General features: G+C 43.3%; 1 protein-coding gene across 3 annotated transcripts in view; it reads left to right on the top strand.

The window, feature by feature from the left end:
* Nucleotides 1-20,640, top strand: part of PDE4D (phosphodiesterase 4D) — a 634,082-nt gene that overhangs the window by 76,922 nt on the left and 536,520 nt on the right. For all 3 annotated transcript variants that reach the window (XM_053408756.1, XM_053408755.1, XM_053408766.1), the window contains exon 2: nucleotides 5,279-5,388. In XM_053408756.1, the coding sequence (XP_053264731.1) occupies nucleotides 5,347-5,388 (42 nt within the window). In that variant the 5' untranslated portion in view covers nucleotides 5,279-5,346. The remainder of the gene's footprint in view (nucleotides 1-5,278; nucleotides 5,389-20,640) is intronic.

The raw sequence follows: 20,640 nt of genomic DNA, 5'->3' as shown, positions 1-20,640 counted from the left end.
AAATGTGTTGTAAAGTGCAATATGCCTGTTGTCTTTGGCCATGGAGTTTTCTTGGCAGGGATACTGGAATGGCTTGCCGGTTCCTGCTCCACGTGGATCACTTTTGGTCAAAACTCTCCACTATGACCTGCCCATCTTGGGTGGCCCTGCACGGCATAGCTCATAGCTTCTCTGAGTTATTCAAGCCCCTTCGCCATGGCAAGGCAGTGATCCATGAAGGGGAGAGAGTCTTGAGAGTCCCATGGACTGCTGGAAGATCAAACCTATCCATTCTGAAGGAAATCAGCCCTGAGTGTTCACTGGAAGGACAGATCCTGAAGCTGATGCTCCAATACTTTGGCCACCTCATGAGAAGAGAAGACTCCCTGGAAAAGACCCTGATGTTGAGAAAGATGCAGGGTACAAGGAGAAGGGGACGACAGAGGACAAGATGGTTGGACAGTGTTCTCAAAGCTACCAGCATGAGTTTGACCAAACTGCTGGAGGCAGTGGAAGACAGAAGTGCCTGCCGTACTGCATGGGGTCACGAAGAGTCAGACATGACTAAACAACTAAACAACAACAAAGTGTAATATGCAAATGTGACACCAGATGGCAAGAGTGAGCTATGCCAAATTCAATGTATTTTTCAAAACGTTTTTTAAAAAAGCATTTTCACAATGTTTTTTATATGTGTATGTAGATTCCACCTAAATCTCTGATCAACCTATCTTGAAGGTTTCTTGTGTGGCTGGAATAGGGAGGTCAGTCCTATGTTGGCTGCCTTTTTGAAGTCTGTGGACGGCAGGCAGGATGAAAATATAAGGAATAAGAAGTGCAAGCATTCTTTATTTACAATATACACCATGATGGTACCTTTTCAAATCATAATAGAAACATTCATTTCATTTTTTAAAGGGAAAAAATATACATTAGCCACTCTAAACACATAGGGTAGTATTGAACTACGTTTTACTCAATGGAGACCTATTGACATTTATGGACCTAATTTCATTGGGTCTACTCTGAGTAAATTTTAGTTAAATACCACCCAAAGAAGCAATACATTTAGCAAGGAGGGCAATAGTTCCTTATATGATATTTGCAATTTCACTCTAACCTGACCACAACATCTTTTGCTGAAAACATTAAATCACTGCTTTCTAACCTATGCTTATGCAGTATACTGGATGCTGTCTGTTCTGAATACTGTCGTCCCATTTTGTGTAACAGTCAACATTTGTCTAGCACTTTCAAGTATTGAAAGTGCTTCACATACATTATCTAATTGTTGTGAGGCTGGGGCAACCCAGTCAGAGGGGCAGTGTACAAATAAAATAATAATAATAATAATAATAATAATAATAATAATAATAATATCTTATAAAGTTAAGTTAATATTATTGCTGTCATATTACTCAGGCTAAAAGAGAGAGGAGTTTGCTTAAGGCTGCTAAATGAGTCAATCGCAGTGGTGAAATTTGAAGCAGAGACTTGCTGATTCATTGCTTAGTGTCTTAGCAGCTATGTTACACCAGCTCCTCATATATTTAATTATCTTTGAATTATATACATTATTATTTGCCTAAAATTTCAGCTTTTTCTCTCTTGTGACTAAACACTTTGTATGCCAGCGAGGCAGCATCAATAAAGTAACGCGAAACTGGCTTCCAGTGTGTTGTGTGCTTAGTTTTTGCAATTTGTACAGTGGACGTCTCTCATAATGTTAAGACACTTGGGCAGAATGTAATATTTAGGGCAGTTCCATTCCTTGATCCAGACCAGGATTCCAGAACATTCTGTGCTAAGCATAGACTACTCCTCCCAGGACTTACAACTAGGCAGATGGGTGAAAGGGAATTCTGGCAGGAAAAAAACCTGCCTGCATATCGCTGTAAGCAAGGAAGGAGCTGCTACCTAATAAGCATCGTATGAGCTCCAAGTTCTCATTCCTAAAGAGTCCCAGGCCTCTGAACACAAAAGGGGAATAGCATTAAACTATAAAACCAAGAATGAGGTTTGTTTTTCTAATGACGGATCTTGAAGATAGCAGCCGATAAGGAATTGGCAGATAAGCATTTTTTCAAACTATGTATTATTGCCATTCAATTGTAATAATAGGTATTTTCTAAGTTATTTATTTTATTTTAGCTCTAATAAAATAAGAAGATTAGCTATGCAACTCGGAGATTGTAAAACACATGTTGAAATGGAATTATATCTCCTGTGCAATCAATATGCACTGCCGTGCTAACATGTGGCCTTTTGGCCCCCCTCCCCCAGAAGCCATCAGTAACATTTGTACAAAGAATGCAGACCCATTATTTTGTGTGTGTGCCATTCAGTTGTCAAACAAACTTTACCCTAAAGGAAGATGATAAAAGCACCCCCACCTCGCTTAATCTGTCTTCAGTCTGGTCTCTCTTTCTATAATAAGCAACCAATTTCATGCTTAGTTTCTGAAGCATGCAAACAGCTGGTTTCCGTCATGACCGTTTTCAATTGTTGCGACACTGTGTGTGTTTTTTAAAGATCATGAACCCCCTTTCCCTGTGGAGAGAGGCATAATTTAAATGCATAAGGTTTGCCGTTTATTTTCAATAATATAAACTATACGGCAACTTTGGCATAGAAATGGTGTTGCCTTTATAGTCCCTCAGCTTGGATTAGCAATTTGACCTTGACTATCATCGGACTGTGACAAGAATATAAAGCAGGAGATATCTCTGGAGCAAACACTTTGAAGAACCTGCCTAGAATAGCATATTTTCTAGTGATGCACTTCATTAGGGGGGTGGGGGTAGGAAATATATCCCGGCAAACAAGGCCAGGATGTTTTCTTTCCTCCTGCTTTTGCTTTTAGATTTGAGACGACAAAAGTGCACTTGAATGTGACATGCGGAAATGGAGCACCTTTCAGACCTTTTCTTCTGTTTACAACAAATAAATCTGGTTTTATTGACTATGCAGTTTGCTTGTAGCCCTGCTCACTTTTCACTTAACATAATTCAGAGCTGGATTTGGATGTTAGTTCCTGCTGCTGGCTATTAATGGGCTGTAATAACAATATGAGTGAGCCCTTATCATTGCTAGAATCTGCAATGGTGTTCGCGTGAGGCAGATCCATTTCTTCCTTTAATAACTCGCTAGCTGTATGTTGCGTATGACCAAGACTTTTTCACTTGTAATTTTTATTGGTGTGTAGAACGCTATGATCTTCTCCACCCCTTGCAGCTTGTTCCTGATGTGCTAGAGAAATCAAATGCCTGTCAATGGCATTTCCAGCTGAGATTTAAAGAAAGCATATATCAGATCCTGCCAAACCCAACACTAGTCAACGGATGACTCAGGCAACGCATGTCGAGCAATTTGGAGCAAGTGGTTCTCTCCATGCCAGTTGCTGCAGAAGAGCTGTGCTTTAAGATTAACAATGTGAAACGACATCCAGCATCTAACCTTAAATGGCAGGCATAAGATGTGGGTGAATTATTCAGCAATGCACAAATAATCTGCCATTCTTGATTGCTGTGTACCTTTTAAAATAATTGAGATGTTTGTCTTCAGTGTGCCTTTGGCCCAGACTCACTGGACTGCTCATAGGCTAAACTGAGCCAACCAGAATGCATTCACTTTGCTTTTGAAGGGGGAATAGTTAGCTATCTGGTTTTGTGCAGCTTTCATAGTCTACAGATATCCATGAATTCATCCCAGGTTTTTTTATTTTTAAAAGAAGGATGCATCATATTCATATACCTGTGAACATGTCCAGGTAATCCTGGCAATTCCACGGTGCATCAGGTTTTGCATTGACCCCATCTGCATGGTAGAGGAGCAGGTTGTTCCCCTCTCCTACAGTGTATATTTAAAGAAATGCAGGATGTATAATTTCCATTGGAGGCTGGTTCATTAGGACAGTGCCCCACCAAACTCAGTCTGTCCTCAACCAGACCCCCACCTGCCTGCCTTCTTACTTGAATCCAGTCCAGGTGATGCCCTGCCTGTCAGCTTCCTTCTCCTTAGTCTCAGTATTACCCTTGTAAAACTCAGTAAGAAGGAGGATGGGGACAAGACTACAATTAGTTGGCTCTGCCTGCCATTGGCTCTGGCTCCAACAGCTGTTGGGATCCCTGTCTTTTGCCTGTCATGGACTGGTTGGATGCAGAGGAATGGTGGGAGGAACCAGTTGAGGAACCACCAAGGGAAGAAGGCTCAGAGCCCAGGGATTGATGGTGGGACAATGATGAGTGGTCAGAGGGAGAAGACTGGGAAGAGGAGGTGTCGGAAGTGGAAGGGGTAACAGGACTTAGTGAGCTGGGAGAGTCTGTGGCAGAGAGAAGTCCAGAATCAGAGGGAGAAGCCAAGGCAGGACAGGAGAGAGGCTAAGAGACACAGATGAATCAGACTTGTGAAGAGGCAGGGTTGACTACCCCTCCTGCTGCAACAAACTCCTTTCCCCCTCATCTCCCAGAACCAGAAGGGGCATGAAGTGGGAGGAGCAAAGATAGACACGCAGGCACAGTCTCCAATTGCTTGGGGGCGAGGAACCTGCAAGGGAGGAGACTTAGCAGGCTGTAGGGAGACGGGGACCTTTATTCTTGGCAACTGCTTCTTGGGGGCAACACCTGAGTTGTTCTGCTCATTAGGCCTGAGACTCCTGTGCAGATCCTGTTTTGTTAATAAAGAGTCAACTCCACTTTGCTTGTGTGATTTAGTGCTGGCTTGCTCCTGTCACTGCCCCACCAGTTCTAATGGGCATCAGCTGCTGTTGACAATTTCTTCATTTCTGTACCACTGTTCAATCCAAATTCCCCACCCACCAAGTGGTGAACAGCATATAAATACAAAATATACAATAGAGGGCAATAATATGCCACAAGCATATAAAGTAATGTGATATAAGAGAGCAAGATATGGTAGCTCTATGTATCTATGAGACAATTGGTTATCTACAAAATTATGGAATATTGTGAAGTCTTTTCACATACTGCATTAGATCAAAAATAAGCCCACAACTGTAGTTGGGAGTGAACTACAGAGAGAGGGGAATGCGAAATTGTCCAAACAAATCTAGGATAAAGAATATTGTCTAGATTTTTTAGTGACGTATCTACACTTATCAATGTTGAAAGCACAAACAATGTTTATTTAGCATGTGTCTGTTGGCTGTGTGTGAAGATCCTTGCATTCCGAAGGACCTATGGATTGTTGCTCCACCATTGCTTTTGTGTTCTAAGAGAGCACAGCATCATTTTGGGTTGTGTGAAATAACAACAACAGAATATTTCTCTTCTGTCCGCAGGACTTTGAATGGGCAGGAGACGGAACATCTACAGATAAAGCCCATTCAGGATCAGCAAGTGCAGCAACATGAGCAAGAACTCAAATACTTTATATGTCAGGAGTAAAAGTGTAAGTGGTTCTGTAATAATCTCTTCTTTATGAATTACCAATTCAGCTGATTGTGGTTTGAAAGAACTCGTGAAAACTCTGTCATCAACAGGATGTCTACAAATCAAAGTAAAATTATTTCTTTTGGTTGTTTCTTCTCTTTCACTGTTTTGCGTATCTCCATTTCTTTTTTTCCTGTACAGAAAATAATTTGGGGGGGGGATTTCGGGGGGGGGGGGGAAACCCTCCTATTGATTTATAGAGTGGGATTCAACTAATGAGTCCTGTCAGTGGAAGCTCCAAGCAAGGACTTCCACTTGCACAATGTGGCTTCCCCCCATTCTCCCCCCACCACGTCCCCTGACCTTGGGCTTGGGCTTGGGGTTGGAAGGGCCCCTGGAACAGCATGCAGCAAGGGTAGAAGGATGGGGATTGTTCCACCTGGCCAGCCAAAACGCTTGCCCTGATGGAACAATAACCTTAGCATGTTGTTGAATTCTTCCTATGGCACTCAGGCTGAAATCTTAAACTCACTTACTTGGGAGTATATCCCAATGAGCTCAGTTTGACTTACTTCTGAATCATCCATGGGTAGGATTATCCTGTTAATTCCTTGGCATTTTTTGTTGGTCTATACTGAAACATGTGTGCAGAATGCCTGCAGCAAGAATATAGTTTATAGAGGCAATAAAAAAGTTTATCAGCACATTCATAGGCAAGAAGCATATATACAAACACCTTCTACAGTGGTACCCAATATGGTGCCTTCCAGATATTATGGACTACCAATCCTGCCACCCTTGATGGTTGTATTATTTTAACGGGCCACACATAGTTCAACATCTTACCATACGGCAAAATATTTCATTACTGTACACTTTATATACTGCAAAAGGTATTATCCACATCCTTAGACCCCAGACAGCCAGAGAATCCCAAACACTTAATCTGCATGCATGGGGTTTCCATTCCATTTCAAATGTCACTGTTATAACAATTATTTTGCTGTGAGAGCAGGACCTTGAAATGTAAAGTAAATGAATGCCTTTAGCTAATTATGGGAGATCAAGGTCAGGATTATTACTCTGACGAGAGGAGAAAATGATTTTGTTTAAATAATAATAAAAAAACCACCTTCGCAGTCATGTTCTTTATTGACTCAAAGGTGTTGCCGCAATTCTAGGATTTCAGCTTCATCTGTAGCCCTTCTCTGATTTCATGGGCCTCACAATGTCACTGTGCAGGCATTATTCTCTGCATAAGAGATCTCTGCAGGTGTGTGTTCTGACTCTCAAATTGCCAGGGTTATGCACATCAAAACCAAAGTGAAGCCATTGGTTCTGGCTTCCCTGTTCTTTTGCTTGTGTTCTTTTCATATAAAGGCAACCATGAAAGGTGCTTTAGAGCTTTGCTTCTACTCTCTGTAGCTCTGCAGAATTATGCAAAAATGCTACCATGCCGTTCACTTAGAAGAGAGTGTTTGAAAATGTACCTGGTATATTTTTTTTAAGAGAGAGAAAAATGTAGTGCCTGGTATTGATATGGGGTTGCAGCCAATGCTGATCTTACTCAGAGTAGACTCATTGAAATTAATGGACACAAGTAACTTAGGTTCATTCATTTCAGTGGGTCTACTTTGAGTAGAAGTTACAGTGGGTGCAACCCATGGCTTCAAATCCCAGCCAACCTGATGCCCTCTAGATGTTTTTGTGCTGGCTGGGGTTGGTGTGAGTTGTGGTCGTAAATAACTGGAGATCACTGGGTGAACATTGGTATGAAAACACCAGGCTGTGGGGCAATTTTCTACAGCATGTTATCAAGGAAGAGAACTCCGCAAGGGAGGGGACTGGTCTTTTTTGGCAACAAACTCATGCTTCTTATAACACGTAGTTCTGCTCTGAAGCAAGAACGGCGATCAATTTGTCATGCCTATGTAAACCCTGCATTGGCCAAAATGCTCATTTTCCTTATAAATCACTTTGCCCTTTCTCTTTCCCTGGCACTTTAATGTAAATAGCAAGACAGAAGCTCAACTGCTTCTGAGCACCATGTATGAAAATGTTCCATTTGATCTTGGATGTTGCCTTGAGACAGAGAGGTGGGTGTAACTCCTTAGGTATTGTTGGGCTTGAAAAACTAAGGGTAGAGCAGAAAAAGGAAGAACAGAAGTCCTGAGTTCCAAAGTTCATGTACTGTGCATATTATATTTCCCATTTCTGTGAGACTAATCTCCAAAGGTAAAAGGCAAACTTAGCAATGGGTTGTTGTTTTTAATCACTAGAGAATTCTGATTTCAAGGAAGATTGGAATGGAGACTTAACTTGGCTTTCTCTCCTATCCTCCCATCTGCTAATTTCTGTTAATCTGTCCCCTGTCTTTCTTTCTCTCTTTTTTACCCCTTCAAATTATAGCTGTATTGCTTTAAAAACCATTTCCTTATTAAATTTCTGGCATGATTTCAGCATGGTATAGATTTCTACGAGATATTATAATTTGAACTAGCAGGGAGGTTTTTACAAAGGAGGCAACGCCGAACCTGTCCCAGGTTTGGATTTCCTCCTTTCATTGTGGGCTTTGAAGGAGTGAAGAGCTAGGCCAGGAGAGGGACAAAGAGGTCGTAGTCTTCCAGAAGTTGTTGGACTTCAACTCCCAGCAGCTCTGGACAACATAGCCAATGGCCAGGGATAATGGGAGTCCTGTATCTGGAAGACATCACAGAAACTACTGCAGCATTACTCCTTCCCATGCTGCTGGGATAAATGGGGAGTCATGTTTCCTGAAACGGGTAGTGCTGGTGAAGGTAGTGTGTGGCTCTACCCACATGGCCAGAAGCCCATAATGTGATTCTGTTGGTGTGTGGAGGAACTGTACCTTACTGGTTTCCATGCCATGGAGGCCCGAAGGATGATAACTACAAGACAGTTGGCCATTTTATTTTCTTCATGCCTTCTGTCCTGAGTACAGAAACGTGAGGTAAATATGAATATGGCTCACTTGTGTGAAACAGCTCTTTGGTGGAGTGGAAATGTAAAATTGGTTAATATAAATGTGAAGGAGTGGGGAGGGAACCAGCAGTGGAAAAACCGAACAGTACGGTGGTGCCTCGCAAGACAAAATTAATTCGTTCCGTGAGTTTTTTCGTCTAGCGAATTTTTCGTCTTGCGAAGCACGGTTTCCCATAGGAATGCATTGAAAATCAATTAATGCGTTCCTATGGTCAAAAAAAGTCCAAACAAAGCCAAATTTGGTACAACAAGAGTTTATTAACTTCTCTTTAAAGTCACACATACTGTAAAGAGCATTTCAAAAACTGAAGGAACAATAAATTAAGTTTCTAAACATGACAGAAAAACATTTAAAAATCAACAAAGTGTACAGTACATTTTCTAAGACTCTGGGGGACAACTCGAAGAAGGTTCCTCTTCCACTCTTTGCTTCTTGCTGAAGAACCTGTCCATGGTCTGCTGCTTCATCCGCCTTTTCAGCACCTCCCTGAAAGGCAACATGACCCTCGTATCAAAAGTGTTCCCAAGGTCATGTGCCACGTGCTTGTCAGGGTGGTGCCGCTGTGCAAAAGCCTGCACATCCTTCCACTTCTGGCAAATGTCCCTCAGTTCTTTGGAGGACAGCCGTTCCTCAGTTGCTTCCTCCTCTTCCAGCGAGGCCTGCTCCTGCGCAGCCTCTGCCTGCAGTTCGACCAGCTCCTGGGTGGTCAGCTCGTGGTCGTGCTCCTCCACCAGCTCGCTGATGTCCTCCTCTGTGACCTCCAGGCCCATGGTCCTCCCCAAGGCAACAATGTCCTGCACCACTGTTGACTCTGGTGCATCAGAGTCACTTGGTGCCACACATTCCGGCCACAGGCTGCGCCAAGCGCAATTCAAATTTCTCTGGCTGATCCCGTCCCAGGCCCTGGTGATCATCTTCAAGCAGGTGACGATGTCGAAGTGGTCCTTCCAGAATTCCCGCAGGGTGATGGTGGTGCAATCAGTCACCTCGAAGCATCGCCTGAAAAGCTCCTTGGTGCAGAGTTTTTTGAAATTGGCGATGACCTGCTAATCCATCGGCTGGAGCAGTGGCATGGTGTTAGGCAGCAGGAACATGATGCTGATGAAGCTGAACTCCTCCAGCAAGTCCACCTCAAGGCCTTTAGGATGAGCAGGAGCATTGTCCATCAGAAGCAAAGCCTTCAGCGGCAGGTCGTTGTCCAGCAGGTACTGTTTGACAGCAGGGCCAAAAGCAAGATTGACCCAGTCCACAAACAGCACACGTGTGACCCAAGCCTTACTCTTGGATCGCCACATGACACTCAGCCGCTCCTTGTCGACCTTGTGTTTCTTGAAGGCCCATGGGTTCTCAGAGTGGTACACCAGCAGGGGCTTGATCTTCAGGTCACCGCTTGCGTTGGCACAGAAGAGCAGGGTCAGACGGTCCTTCATGGGCTTGTGGCCAAGCAACTTGGCCTCCTCCTGTGTGATGAAAGTCCTTTTGGGCATCCTCTTCCAAAACAGCCCGGTCTCGTCGCAGTTGAAGACCTGCTGTGGAACGTAGCCCTCCGTCTTCACAGCCTCCAGGAACTCCGCTGCAAAGTCTTCAGCCGCAGGAACATCAGAACTGGCAGCCTCTCCATGCCTGACCACGCTGTGGATTCCAGATCTTGCCTTGAACCGGTCAAACCAACCTCTGCTTGCCTTGAAGACTTCTGGCTCGCCTGAGGTTCCTGGCTGTTCCCGGACGAGGTCTGCGTGCAAGGCCTTGGCCTTCTCACAAATGACGGCCTCAGTCACTGTGTCTGCTGCACGCTGCTTCTCTTCTAACCAGATGAGCAGCAACTTCTCGACCTCCTCCAGAACAGCTGGGCGGTTCTTCCCGATCCTGGTGACTCCCTTGGCTGCATCAGTCGCAAGGTTCTTCTCCCTCATCTTCAGGATGGTCCCGATGGTCGATGGATTCCTCCCATACTCCCTGGCGAGGTCTGTCACACGCATTCCACCATCATGCTTCCGGATGATCTCCTTCTTCATTTCCAGCATCACCTTCTCCTTCTTCCTCTCGCCGGCCTCTGCAGCAGCAGTCTTCTTGGGTCCCATGGCAGCACAGCTCCTACCTTCGCAAACTCAAAAAAAAAAAAAAAAGAATCAGTGCTTCACATCCAAAAAATTCAAAAGCACCCAGCCACCCACCACACAGAAATTCAAACCCAGAACCAAGTCCTTGAATTCCAAACACCCAACCCAAAATCCAAAACCCCCCAAAAAAGTTTTAAAAGTTTAACGTACCAAATGGCTGCAAAAGAAGTTTTGGAAAAGCTTCAAAAATCACCAAAGTCTTCTAAAACTTCAAATGGCTGCAAAAGAAGTTTTGGAAAAGCTTCAAAAATCAGCAAAGTCTTCAAAAACCTCAAAAAAGGCTACAACACCGCGTGCTATGAGTTGCTCCTCGAAGTCAAGTCGCAACTGCACCTCTTCAAGCAATGCACCCTGGGTTTTAACGGTTTTAAGAAAAAGGAAACAAACTTGCAAGACGTTTTCGTCTTGCGAAGCAAGCCCATAGGGAAATTTGTCTTGCGGGATGACTCAAAAAATGGAAAACCCTTTCGTCTAGCGAGTTTTTCGTCTTGCGAGGCATTCGTCTTGCGGGGCACCACTGTAACTTAAATGACATAACGTTGCAAACTTAGCAGATTAAGTAGAAGCTGCTGCAAAGACAGAAAGAGACAGGGTGGTTTTGTCAACTGCCAGGTGATTGATTACAAGATACGATGCCGAAAAATCAAAAAGGTGCCCCTCTTGTGGTTTCCAGCAACTGGTATCTAGAAGCGTTACTGTGGAGGCAGAGCATAGCCATCATGGCTAGTAGCATACAAGAGATATGGTACCCAGAGGAAAAAAGGAACATCAGAAGCGGGAATGCACACAGACAGTACACCAGGGTCAGGAACTCATGAAGGTGCAGGAATGCAAGAGGCACAGGGCACATGAAGAGACTAGCCACAGCCAGGAACATGAAATAATAGCAGAGACGAGTGAAATATAAGGACTTCAGGAATAAAAGATGGGGGGAATAATTCCTGTCGCTCAGGCAACTGAACAACCTGCAGCATTGATATATGGGGCAGTCACTCCCAGTTAGGCTTACAGCTGTGCCAGAATGTCTAAAAAATTCTTTTTTGGCCATTCAATGAGTGGGCAGGTGCAGAACAAATCTCTCCTGAAAAATCATAGGGGATGGGAGAAATTTATCTGAAATGTTTGGAAGAGATTGCTGTTTACCTTGCTTAACTTTATAAAATGGCTAAGCCATTTCCATTTTCTCCAGCTTTTCTACCTTACTAATGCCACTCACTACAGTAGAAGGCTCTCTCTCTCTCTCTCTCTCTCTCTCTCTCTCTCTCTCTCCACCGTTTTGTGCCTTCTGCACTGCCTGGAATGACTTGGGAGCAACTGCACATTGCACCACATGGCTCCTGAGGCATTCTGGGAGGTGTGGCTGTTGGGAAACAATGTGAGGCTTCCCCCCACCCCCCGTCCCTGGCCACACATCCTGGTGAAACCCAGCAGAGGAAGCTGCAACTCTTTAAGAAACCTTGGCAGAAATTTTTGCCACCCAAAAGCAGCAGAAACTGGAGAATTCTAGCCTTTATCTAGGATTCCTGAAGGCCAATGAGACTAAACGACACTATGCTGCTTTCAAAGCAATCACTAGAAGAGGACTCTCTTCATGTGAGGTCCATGTATCTGGGAAGCTCAGTGGCCTTGGCTGCAGCAAAAACTTTGAATCCTATTCTCCCAGCTTAGTTTCTCCTTAGTGACATTTCTACTCATCTTTTCATTATTTCATTTATGTCTTAATTCAGGGCGCTTTCAGATGTGGAAATTATCGCATTAGTTTTCCTGCTTATAATGCAAGGGCTTCTACCACAGTTTCTAACATTCCTCTTACACTGCATTACCACTTGCGCAATGGAAATGCAGCTTTTTGATCAATATAGCATCATGTCACACTAAATTTCATTCACATCTGTGGATGGGTTTGACACAACAGCACACGTCACTGGTCATGTCCTCAAAACTACCATCATTTCTGCACATATGCACTTCTCTTCTCCTATGATTCACCCAGGAAAACTCCGGAAACAACTGTATGCTGGGATATCACCTTAATTTCATCCTATGATTTTCCTGAATAGCAGTGCTGCAAGTTCAATAAACTTGTGTCTGAGTACTTCTTGGCATAAACAAGTGTCAGATATGCAGACTGCAAGCAGATTCTGGAGCTGGAGAAAACACTGAAGCAGTGAGATAGTCTTGCATTACAAACTGAACCTTCTAAATGTATTCACAAACATCATTTCAACCAAACTCCCACTGGTGTTCGGTTAAGATTAGGAGATAGTGACTCTTCCTGACTGGTAGAAAGAGAGATGAAATTGGAGGAAGAGACATAGAATGCATATTTTCAGCGGTGTGGCAGCATAGAGGATATGGACGTGAAGAAGAGTAGGCAGGAATGAATTCGGTGCGTAGAGACCTGCACATGCCACGTAATCACATCAAATATGATGTGAGCCAGTGTGGTGTAGTAGTTAAGAGTGGTAGTCTTGTAATCAGGGGAACCGGGTTCGCGTCTCTGATCCTCCACATGCAGCTGCAGGGTGACCTTGGGCCAGTCACACTTCTTTGAAGTCTCTCAGCCCCACTCACCTCACAGAGTGTTTGTTGTGGGGGAGGAAGGGAAAGGAGAATGTTAGCCGCTTTGAGACTCCTTTGTGTAGTGATAAAGCGGGATATCAAATCCAAACTCCTCCTCCTCTTCTTCTTCTTCAAATATCTACATCCTTACAGAAGATTGATCCCATCAGCCTCTGTCAATCTATGGGTGGTGACATCATCCCAAAGGAAGGAGTAAGGATGCTTCAGGGTTCCTGGACGCAGCCCGTATTACCACTGTTTGGTATATTATGACAGAAGCATTTGTCTCACCCTGTCTCCTCTGTGATAGTGGACTCACTGGGAAAATAAGAGGGCAAAACGTTTAGAGGCAAGAATAACTAGGCTATTCTGCCATGTTAAAAAGGATGCGCATCTGCAAAGGATGCAATATAAGGCATTCCAATAGGGGGAAACAGGGAAAAATTATTGTGTATACCTCAGACACTTTTTTATTTTTAATTTGACATCTGTGCCGTTTTGTGTTCCTGAAAAATTGTATATATATGAATGGTTCACATAGCCTCTGCCCCATTCATGTGAGTAGGCCCGGTACATTTTTTAAATACATCATGCATAGGTAAATGTTACTATGCACTAGGCAGATATTTGACTATGAATGCTAGAGAAAAATGACCACAGAAATGGCTGCTAGTTATATCCATTATAGAGACTGGCTCACACTTCAGTTTCCTCCTGTGATTGTTGTGGATGAGTTCACAAAGGCTGCTCACCTTACATCTGGGGCATTTCTCATTGCATGCCCACTGTCAAGTTTATTAAATGCTGGGGGGGAAGCCAGAACACACACAAAGAAATTTATGCTGGAATTCATTTAGTATGGCAGTATATTGCCAGGTTGAACCACAAGTTTGGGGCAAACGTTTTTTTGGTTCAAAAAAGTGCTTTAGAGGTCTCCAAGGTGTTTTGCAAAAAGATACCAAACCAGTTTGCTTCTTTCATGCCCGTATGCCACTTTAGCAACAATAAAAATAAAAATTGGGTTTCCTAGTAATACAGTTGCCATTACATAGCTGATCAAATTTGGCTGTGGCGATGATGTAATGAACAGCAAGCAAAAGCTCATGTAACCTTTTAAACATGCATACACACATACATATATTAAAATGATATTATGATTTTAACATACATTTCCACTCAAGTAAGAGCTGACATCTGGCAAAATGCTCTGTAGAAAGTGTCAGGGAACTGCCATCAGTGCCGGAGGGAGAGAGCAAAAGCCAGAGGAATTCTGGAGAGCGTCCAGGGATCGGGAGAAGCAGCCCATCTTCTGGGGAAGAGAATCAGCGTAGCACCAGTGGAGAAGGGGGGCAGATGGGGCAAGCGGCGAGGCGGTCCCATGACTCCTTGCCTGGGACCAGCGGGGAGAGTAGGGGTCCTCCGTTGCCCACGCCCTCCTTGCGCAGAAGGCTTTCGCGCAGAGAGAGTAGGAGGAGACTAGGCGTCAAAGAGCTTCTTTGCTGGAAGAAGTTTAAGAAACGCCCACTGACGGATTCTGCCAGCGATTGAGTCAGCCACAGGTGAGTGGCTGTCCGGACAGAAAAGGTTCACTTTGGCAACCCACCTAGGTGTTTGCACCCAGCCGGGGAGATAGACACCTGCTTACGCACGAGCAACCCCTAGAACCATTACAGAAAGCAAGGTAGTTAAGTGAGGAAGGTAGAACCAACATGCTGAGTTAAAAGGGACTTCAGGAAAAGTTCCAGAAAGTTACCACTTTGCAGAGAGTGGCTGCTGGGTATGTGGGGTCATGTGCTCCCGGTGTCAGTGAACATGCTTCCACAGGAAGCTGTTAAATGGGAACCAACTGGTGTGAAAAAATGAGGGCGTACTGGGGAAATGCTAGAAGAAAGGAGCACTTCCTCAGAGAGAGAGAACAATCAGTCTCAACACTATGGAGCAGATGGCAGTGGCAGCAGCAAATGTCATGGAGGAATCAAGAGACTGGTGCCTGCCCTGCATGCTCATGTTGGCCCGAGAAAGAAGTATCAGGATGGAATTGAAGAGTGTGCATTCATATGCATATTGGTTTTTCATTTGTTTTATACTGAAAACAAATGAGAAAAACAAAACAAAAAAAGGAACATGGGAAATAAATGTAATTAAACTTTTACATTTGTTTTCAACTAGCTTGCATTGCAGACATACTGCAGAGGTGAGATAGCTTCATGCAGGACTCTGTCTTGGATAGTGCATGAGAATAAACCTTAGGTTTTGCTTCAGCAGGAGTTACTCTCAAACTGAGCTTTGTTTATTAGCTGTAGCTAGCCCTGCTTAGGGCTTATCCACGCTTCCTTCCCTCTGCTCTTTCCAGACACAGCCTGTGATTTAAAGCTCATGCTCAGCAACATTTTTCTGATGGAAATAGGGATGTCCTAAGGAAAAGTGGGACATTCTGGGATTAAATCAGAAACCAGGATGGCTTCTGTAAATCCAGGACTGTCCCTGGAAAATAGGGACACAGAGGGTCTGAAAAGTCATATCCAAATGTCATTTTCTTTTGCTCCAGAAATTTTCCTGTGAAAACTCACTCTCTAAAGTTCAATCAGAGCAAATGTCAATCCACAGAAAACCTGAATAGATGTTTGCTCCAGTTCAGCTTCAAAGAGTGCATTTTTGTTAGGGAAGTTTGGGGCAAAGAAAACAAAACAAGACAATGCGCTCGGACATGGACCTCTGCCTGGAAAAAGCGGGACAAAAGGTAAAGTGGATGAGCGCTGAGAGTTCCTTCTTCATACAAAGGGGCCCAGTCTTTTCAAGCAAACACTTACTCCAACAGAGTGGGTGAGACTGTGGTTCCACTGGAGATTCTCAAGTGTAGTTTAGAGGAGAGCAACACAACGTCCTCAAACCAGAGGAGCACTGGCACCGTAGGCTCTTCCTGTGGATGTGTTTCTGGTAGGTTGGGGCTTCTGGGATTTGCTCTGAGGACAATTTCTCTTCCCACTCTGAATCCGCAGCATCGTCCCCTGAAGAACTGAAGTCTGACTCCAGGGTCATGACTAGGACACAAAGTAGAGTTCACAGGAAGGCCATAAAGAAGAGAGAGAGAGAGAGAGAGAGAGAGAGAGAGAGAGAGCGCAAACAATACAATACATATCATAGTGGGGAAGACTGCAGCTAGGTGACCTGCATGCCTGCTTGGTCTTCTATTGATCTGCTACTTGTTGATGGGCAACTTCCCTCCTCTCCCTCCCTTTATCTTTGAACTGGAATTGGACAGGAGAGCCATTCAAATAGAAGAATCCTTCAAACACAGAACTAGCAAACAGAGGACTGCCCACTGTAAAGGAGGGCATATGGCCACCCTTCACAAAACCCATCACTGTAATAGATCCTAGGGGTTACAAAATAATTGAGTCAATGTGATGAGGGCAATTCTTTTGAACACGAAGCAGAGCCTAGACAATAAATTGCAGTAAGATACACCCCCGGCATCACTACTCTTCTGTTTGTCAGTATCATTGAGAGAGATGGAATGAAAGTGATCCAGAGGACTTCCGGGTTGGCGCCTCCGACAATGGCGGAGCTCCTCCGATCGGGAGGAACTTGCTCCATGGAAAGCAGGGTCTGACTGCCACGGCGAAGGCGGAGACCCTCTGAAATCACAAGCGGGAGAAGCTTGTGAACTTGGGATTCGGCTGGCACCTTCTGCGCCTCCCCTACTCGCGGGGAAACCCTGTTTTGGGGATCCGGAGTGATGTGGGGTGAGTGGCACGGTGCTTTGATCTGACTGCTTCTTTCACGGAGTGAAGCCGCATTGCTGTTGCCAGAGAGCGCTGACTTTTTCCTGTGGACAATTGGATTTTAAACAACTACCCTTGAGTAGAACGGAAAATTGGATCTTTAAATACCTTAATTTGGCACTGAAGCGGGAAGGTCATAAACAGGAAGTCCGCCTTCCTCTTTTGTAAATAGATTGAAGCAAAGACGTTATAAGCTAAAGTTTATATATAGAAATACTGTAAAATTAATGAGTGATAGAAAAATGGTGGAAAGAAATTTTATGGCCTTAGCAGAAATGTTATAAGGAGTTAAGCATATATAAGTATTTTAGTTTTAATGAAAAATAAGGTTAAAAAATATGTTAAGATATTTATAATATGATAGAAAATAGAGAAAGATGGAAAGGATTTGCTGAAACAATTAATAGAAGTGGAATACAAAAAAGGGAGGTGAGAGGAAGTCGAGGAAACAAGGGAATGAAAGATAGAGTATGGAAAAGGAGTGATGTTTGTTTTGGGTTAGGGTGGGTTAGGGTTTTGTTTAGTTTTGTTTAATGTGTTTAGTTTAATGTGTTTAGGTTGTGTTTTGTATTGTTTATATATTGTATTGTTTCTTTTCTTTTTTTGTTTTTTCTCTCTTGTCTTTTTTCTTTTTCTTTTCCTTTTCTGTAATCTTTAAAAGTAATAAATATTATTTAAAAAAAATAAAAATGAAAGTGATCCAGATATGTGGCACTCTAGTATAAACTCTGATTAAACTATCACACTTATGTCTGAGTACAACTGAGCAAATTTATCAGCAAAGAATCATGCAAAGCTATAATAAGGAAATGAGAGTGCATCTTCAGGGCCTAATAAACGCAAACTGTTCAGAAGAGCCTGGAACAAGGTGACTCGAAGTGAACAACAACAACAACAACAACAACAACAAACAACAACAACAACAACAACAACATGCTGCCACCAACACCATGGAAGATGCATGCTCTGTCCCATTTGCAAAAGTCGTCATCTTCTACTGGTAGAGACCCATGAGACCAAAACTAAAGATGGCAGGGGTGATGTGGGGTGATTTTCTTGATCCCCTTGATTATGAGCTCATGTGCCTTGATCAGGTGGTGTTCTGACCATAATAATAGCCTTTTCTCAATGCCTCCAATCACCAACATATTTTCCAGTGCAAAATAGTATTCAAAATGGTTGAGAATGACAGGTGCATATTATAATTTATAGTCTACTTATGTTCATATTTTTGCGTGTATGTCATCTAAAACAAGGACTTCTTCACAGCATGGACTCCAGCTTGTTCACTTTTCTGTGATCTGGAATTCTATTGTGATCAGGAATTCTATTGTGTTTTCCCCCCAGCCCTGGTGAAACCCATCAAGTCTTCTGCTGTGGTTTATGATTCAGGGGCACACAGGTGGCTGCTGGTTGTCTGGGTCTTTCAAAATATTGAAACCATTAAATAATGTATGCAAACATCCTCCAGCGACTAACGGGAGGCTTTTATAATTTGCATGTGCACTGCAGATAATGTAGAAATATTTTAACCTAACCACCAGTCCTATGTAGACAGCCAAGCCTTACCCTATTCATTTTAGCAATTTTAGGTGTGCCCAGCACCACATCAGACTGAACAGATATGTTGATGCTGAACTGAAAATGTGGGTAGATTCCATAAAGTAACATTTCCTGGGAAGTGGGGGCAAAATATATGACTGTTTCCTAAGCAGAGGCACTGTTCTTAAAGCTCCTTTATTGCTTCAGTGGGTTTAAGTATGATGTGAATAACAACTGGGCAATATATGTATTAAACTGAGCAAAACCATGAAATGCCGAATTGCAGGCTCTGTCCTTGAACTCCTGGTCCATTCTATTGTTGTTTCTGTGTCAAATAACACATATGCCACCTTCCTTTTCCTGTGTGCTTTTGAGCAGAACGTGAGCTTGCATACCAAGCGATGCATAACAGCAAGGTGCGAGGATGAGTACAAGGATGTGTGCTGAATTGTAGCATGCAGAGCATGTAATGCATTCTTATTTATTTTTGCATACTACCGTAATAAATCTACTTTGCAAATATTAGGCTTGAATGTATTAATTGATGCATGCCTGTTGTGTTTTATGGGTGGGTGGCTGTAGATATAAAATCATCAAAAAATAAAATAAAAACATGGCTCAAAAGAGTGCTGGGTAGGGCCTTAACATCTCTGTAATCTTCCCAAGGAGAAATGGATCTCTATTTTCAGGGAGGCTCAAGGGAGTGTTCAATGCATCCCTTTACTAGTACTTTAGGTAGACAGCAGCGAGGATTTTCCTTTCCAGTGAGGCCTTCTTTTTCCTAGGAACAAGTGACACACTTGTCATGTAGCCTATCAGAGTTAGTGACATTAATGAGAGCAAATAAAGCTAATTCAGCGTTTATTTCACTTGACTTAAGTGACAGTGTGCCATACTCTGAATTAGCTTTACTTACATAAAGAAGGCTGATCGCCGAAGAATTGATGCTTTTGAATTATGGTGCTGGAGAAGACTCTTGAGAGTCCCATGGACTGCAAGAAGATCAAACGCATCCATTCTTAAGGAAATCAGCCCTGAGTGCTCACTGAAAGGACAGATCGTGAAGCTGAGGCTCCAGTACTTTGGCCACCTCATGAGAAGAGAAGACTCCCTGGAGAAGACACTGATGCTGGGAAAGATGGAGGGCACAAGGAGAAGGGGGCGACAGAGGACGAGATGGTTGGATAGTGTTTTCGAGGTTACCAGCATGAGTTTGACCAAACTGCGGGAAGTAGTGGAGGACAGAGGTGCCTGGCGTGCTCTGGTCCATGGGGTCACGAAGAGTCGGACATGACTAAATGACTAAACAACAACAACAACAACAAAAACTTTCAGTGCTATTATTACATAGTGAAGTCTGATTGGCTACAAGACCTGAAATCAAGAACTTATTAGAAAGAAAAACTAGCCCCCAAACAGCAGTGGAAGTTCAAACTATTTGAACAGGTGTGAAAGGATATTTGTATTAGATAAACATCCTCAATCTGGTATCCCCCAGCTGTTTTGGATGACATTTCCTGCCAGGCCCAGCCAGCAAAGCCGGACTCTCATCAGCCCCTGCATCATGCGTCTATCCTGGCTTGGGCTAATGGGAACTGTAGCCTATAGTTCAAAACCACTGGAGGGCACAGGGTTGGGCAAAGGCTGGTGTTAGGGAGCATCCGGGCCTGCCAAAGCTCTTCTTTCCTATCTGAATGCTTTGCCTGTGCATGCTTAACTCAGAATTCATTTTAATTGAAAATGGCAAAGATTCATCACCGCCTTCAGCTTTTCTTATAGCTTTATGATCTGTCTTCAGAGACTATGTCCAGACTGGGGAAAATATTAGTAACAATGAATAAACATCATCAGCCTTTAAGATTTGATGGATGTCAAGCTATCTTTTCCTGACTTAAGACATCTTGCCATTGCAAGCCTTGAGAATTTCCATCATTACTTCCCCGTGAAACCAAAAACCTTTATCTGTCTCTCACCAAGACTGCAGAAAAACTTAGCAGCTACTAGATAAGAGAACGGGTCTTTATTAAAGCATTTTGAGGTTCTTTTTATATAATCATTTTTTGGGAAAGTTTTCAACATAGAATACAATAAAAGCCAAACTAAACAAGGTAAAAATAAAACAGAAAGGAAAGGTAGAAAGAAAAACAAAAACAAAAACCAAGCCCTCTGTCAAGTTTGTATCTTAACCCTTATCCCACACAAAGTAGGGTCTCACCTGTGAGCTTCCCCCTTTTTAGTATGGGGTGGGGCAAAGATTT

The sequence above is a fragment of the Podarcis raffonei genome, chromosome 11, assembly GCF_027172205.1.
Source record: "Podarcis raffonei isolate rPodRaf1 chromosome 11, rPodRaf1.pri, whole genome shotgun sequence".
In the NCBI taxonomy this organism is placed as follows: Eukaryota; Metazoa; Chordata; class Lepidosauria; order Squamata; family Lacertidae; genus Podarcis; species Podarcis raffonei.
The sequence above is the reverse complement of the archived record's forward strand: the minus strand, read 5'-3'. Positions and strand labels throughout refer to the sequence as shown.